The following is a 3,771-nucleotide window of genomic DNA, read 5'->3' as shown; positions in this document are numbered from 1 at the left end:
GTGCGCGCCCGTGCGTGTGTGGCGTTTCTGGGATTATTATTACTGCTTAATTCAAGTGTGGCGATGGATGAATTTGTGCTTGGTTAACTGCATTCTACAGTGCAAAAGAATTGACTGGTTCCTCCAGTACTTCATATGTCATTTTATAGTGGAGTAGCTGAGTATGAATTAGCTTCATATGTCTAATTGCTCAATGTTCAGTGCACTTGAGTGTACTTTGACTGCTTGTTACTCCCTCCGTTCCAAAATAGATGACCCAACTTTGTACTAACTTTGTACTAAAGTTAGTACAAAGTTGATTCATCTATTTTGGAATGGAGGGGAGTTGTGCTGAGCAAGCTGAGATCTTGCACTACAGTTTTCCATGCTCTACACCAGTCGTTTAAGATATGTCTCGTGTTCTTCCTTTTTGCAGTATCTGACGGAGAACAACGATTTCATGGTGATCGGGATAATCGGTCCACCTGGTGTGGGCAAGTCAACCATCATGAACGAGCTTTATGGATATGATGGAAGCTCACCTGGTACACTTAATTATGTGGTTCATTATACTTAATACTCCCTTTTACTTATGTTATGGTTCCTTTTATGCTGTGTAACAGTCGTTCAGCCATACACTGGTTGTTGTACTGGTTTTAGTTGACTTTGTTGTACTCAAATAAGAATTCAAACGACATGCACTTATAAGCAGTAATTGCAGGTTCACCTTTTAGTTGATAATAAAGTAATACAAACATTATCGTTAATGTTGCAGTGTTGTAATATCTATTCTGTTTCAAAGTTCTATGCTTCCTCTACTTATCAAAAATTTCAAAAGCTTTTCCATGCCCATGTGCTGCTGAGAATCATAGCAAAAATACCTTTAGCAGTTCATTCTGCACCAAACTTGAGCGAACCAAAATTCAATTAGGTGACCGTTCTCTGTAGGAATGCATCCTCCTTTTGCTACGCAAACTGAGGAAATCAAAGCGATGGCAAAGCACTGTACTACAGGTGTTGATTTCAGGATATCTCACGAACGAGTTATACTTCTCGACACTCAGGTAAGATGAACTTAGTTTACTCTCAGCACTGGTGTGTTCCAAATGCTAGAACAGTTAAGCTAAAAAAATCCTGGTAATGTTCTTGATTGCAATCAATTATCCTGCAGCCAGTATACAGTCCATCCATCCTAATGGATATGATGAGGCAAGATGGTTCATCTTCACTTCCTGTTCTTAACGGTGATCCATTACCAGCAGACCTGGCCCATGAGCTAATGGGAATCCAGGTAAATGATTTACTTTAATTCTTACACCTGACTGTGTTACTGCTAGCCTTACCTTTGTGATTTCACAGTAATTGATCAGTATTTCCTGTTATTCTGCAAGGAATTTCTGTAGCTTGGTGTTTTCTTGGCATCTGTCTGTAATATTGTGTTGGTTGTGTCAGAAGGGATCAATGATTTTTCCATGTGGGAGCTCATGCTTACGGTGAGTTGTCTAGCTATTATTTATCAGTACATACACTTTCTTCTTTCGAGAATTAAAATAGTCTGTTCACGTGGTAGTGTGAACTGCCAATTTTGTTCAGAAAACCCCTGTTTTATTGAGCCTATTCTAGTAATATACGCAGAACAGCAGAACAAACTACATGCAGATGTTCATAACTGAGTGTATGAGCTCTTATCTAGTTTAAGGGACACTACAAGCAGAACTGATCTTACTCCTGCAACCTTCTGACTTTAATGGAGCAGATTGATAATTTACAAGGGTAGTTATGTTCTCTTCTGCATTTAGTATATCAGTATTTTCCTCCATTTTCTTGTTCTTCTTCAATAAAGAAAAAGCTAGCTCATGTATCTACATACTGCCACAGATTGTCTGATTCTTCCAGCTTCATTCAAAAATTTGGAGTCTCCTTAGCGTATATCTCACTGTACTTGTTTCACCTGTCACACTCTTGAGCATATTATGCATATGCATAGTTGATAATAGCACACTTTTCTTATCCAACATTTGGAGAGTGGAATCATTGTAATAGTATTTTCTACTGATGAAAACTTCTGCAGTTACTCTGTGCTCATGTAGTTAAAACATGTTGAATGATGACCCTAAGCTAGAAGTGATATTTGGCAATATTGTGCAATGCTGAAAGGGGTGTTGTGTAATGTATTTAAGTATTTTTACAGGTTGATTTGTTGAAGAATAACATACCTGACCCATCATTGTTAACATCATCTACATCAGACAAGGAAAATAAGAGTGATAACCAATCAGGCAGTGAAGATTACGTGGCCGATCTCTGTTTTGTGCATGCTAGGTGAGCATTATGAACTGTTCTACTTGCCTTAAGAGTGTATTTTTCTTTCTTCTGTTATCAGATACTCATTTATATTTCTATGAATGGATCTTTTGAATTTCCTGTTGGTAAAAATAATAATATTGCTGCAGCACGATCATATGAGCACATACCACTTCCATACTTAATTCATCCCTCTGCTCATTTAATCTTAGTAATTTGATTGGTGGTGTTTTCTAATTGAACAGATTGAGGGAGCATGACTTTTCTCCTTCAAAGCTCATGCGTCTACGGGAGACTCTTGAAAAACACTTTGAGTCCTCTTCATTTAACATTGGCAGCTCTGGTGCGACACCTGAAGTTACTGATTCCTCGGTTGCTCCAAGCACGAAAGTTGAAGAGTTGAGCTCCAGCCAGCAGGACGTATTCCTTCTTCCATTAAGATCACATGATAACTCAGCAAAGTTAGAGTATGGGACATACTCATCCATGCTAGGAAAGCTTCGTGATCAGGTATCTTTTCTAGTCCGAGTGGAAATTACATATATATTTATATACTCCAGTCTTGAAACCATTTAAAATGAAAAAAAAAGTTCACTGTCAGATACGCAGCCTGTTCTTAGCTTATCTTGTTTATTTACTCAAGCATTGATTAGCGGCCCCATTAAGTCAGTCTGCTGTGTACATTGCTGTCGTTGCAGGTCCTGGCGAGGCCGTTGAGGCCGTTCTCGAAGAACCTCACAGAGCGCGACTGGCTGAGGAGCTCGGCCAAGATATGGGACATGGTGAGGAGATCTCCCGTCGCCTCGGACTACTGCAAGGCGCTCCAGAGTTCAGGATTGTTCAGGAAGTAGCCACATGTGCGTTGTAATGTCCTCGATTCAACCGACCTGAGACACAATTTGAATCGCTGTTAGATGAGACGATTGGCTCGATCCGCCATATGATGATGTATGGATCCCATGTTTGTTTTCTTCTTCCGTTCTTCGAGTTTCGGCATTGTAAATCCGAAAGATTCCGGGAGAAGAAAATTTCCAACCTTGGTGCTGTCCCTTTTGCTTGCATACTACTCAACTCGTGCTAGGTTACTGCATACGGATGGGGACATGCTGTAAGGTAGCAATACAAAATTTCACATGGCTAAGAAGTGGAAGCTCTTCCTTGTTTAGAAGAGGCCACCTTGTAGTTTCTCTACTTGTGTTTCACTCCTGACCCCACAAGTTTCAAATAACAGGTTCATGCATCCTTTGGTCGGTGCATCGTCCAAGGCAGAGGAAATTCTTCAGATCATATTTGCATTGCACCCGCCGTTAACCGATATTATCTGAACAATTAACGCCAGAGGCAAATGTTCAGATAAACAGCCATTTGCAATCTAGTTGCACTACGGCTGCTCAAAGAGATATAAAAACAGTGGCATGACTGTTTTTTTTTACCTCAAAAAAGACCTCTTTATTTAATAGGTAATAATGTTACATCGTTCACCATGAG

At 39.8% G+C, this 3,771-nt stretch overlaps 1 protein-coding gene across 1 annotated transcript in view; it reads left to right on the top strand.

Annotated features, from left to right (window-relative positions):
* Window positions 1-3,321, top strand: part of LOC123172566 (protein SMG9-like) — a 3,786-nt gene extending 465 nt beyond the window's left edge. The window contains exons 2-8 of the mRNA XM_044589514.1: window positions 416-524; window positions 928-1,043; window positions 1,151-1,270; window positions 1,383-1,472; window positions 2,171-2,301; window positions 2,529-2,793; window positions 2,982-3,321. Of these exons, the coding sequence (XP_044445449.1) occupies window positions 416-524; window positions 928-1,043; window positions 1,151-1,270; window positions 1,383-1,472; window positions 2,171-2,301; window positions 2,529-2,793; window positions 2,982-3,134 (984 nt within the window). The 3' untranslated portion in view covers window positions 3,135-3,321. The remainder of the gene's footprint in view (window positions 1-415; window positions 525-927; window positions 1,044-1,150; window positions 1,271-1,382; window positions 1,473-2,170; window positions 2,302-2,528; window positions 2,794-2,981) is intronic.
* Window positions 3,322-3,771: the final 450 nt, after the last annotated feature.

The sequence above is a fragment of the Triticum aestivum genome, unplaced genomic scaffold (assembly GCF_018294505.1).
Source record: "Triticum aestivum cultivar Chinese Spring unplaced genomic scaffold, IWGSC CS RefSeq v2.1 scaffold27871, whole genome shotgun sequence".
Taxonomy (NCBI): domain Eukaryota; kingdom Viridiplantae; phylum Streptophyta; class Magnoliopsida; order Poales; family Poaceae; genus Triticum; species Triticum aestivum.
This window is presented reverse-complemented; position numbering and strand designations above follow the sequence as displayed.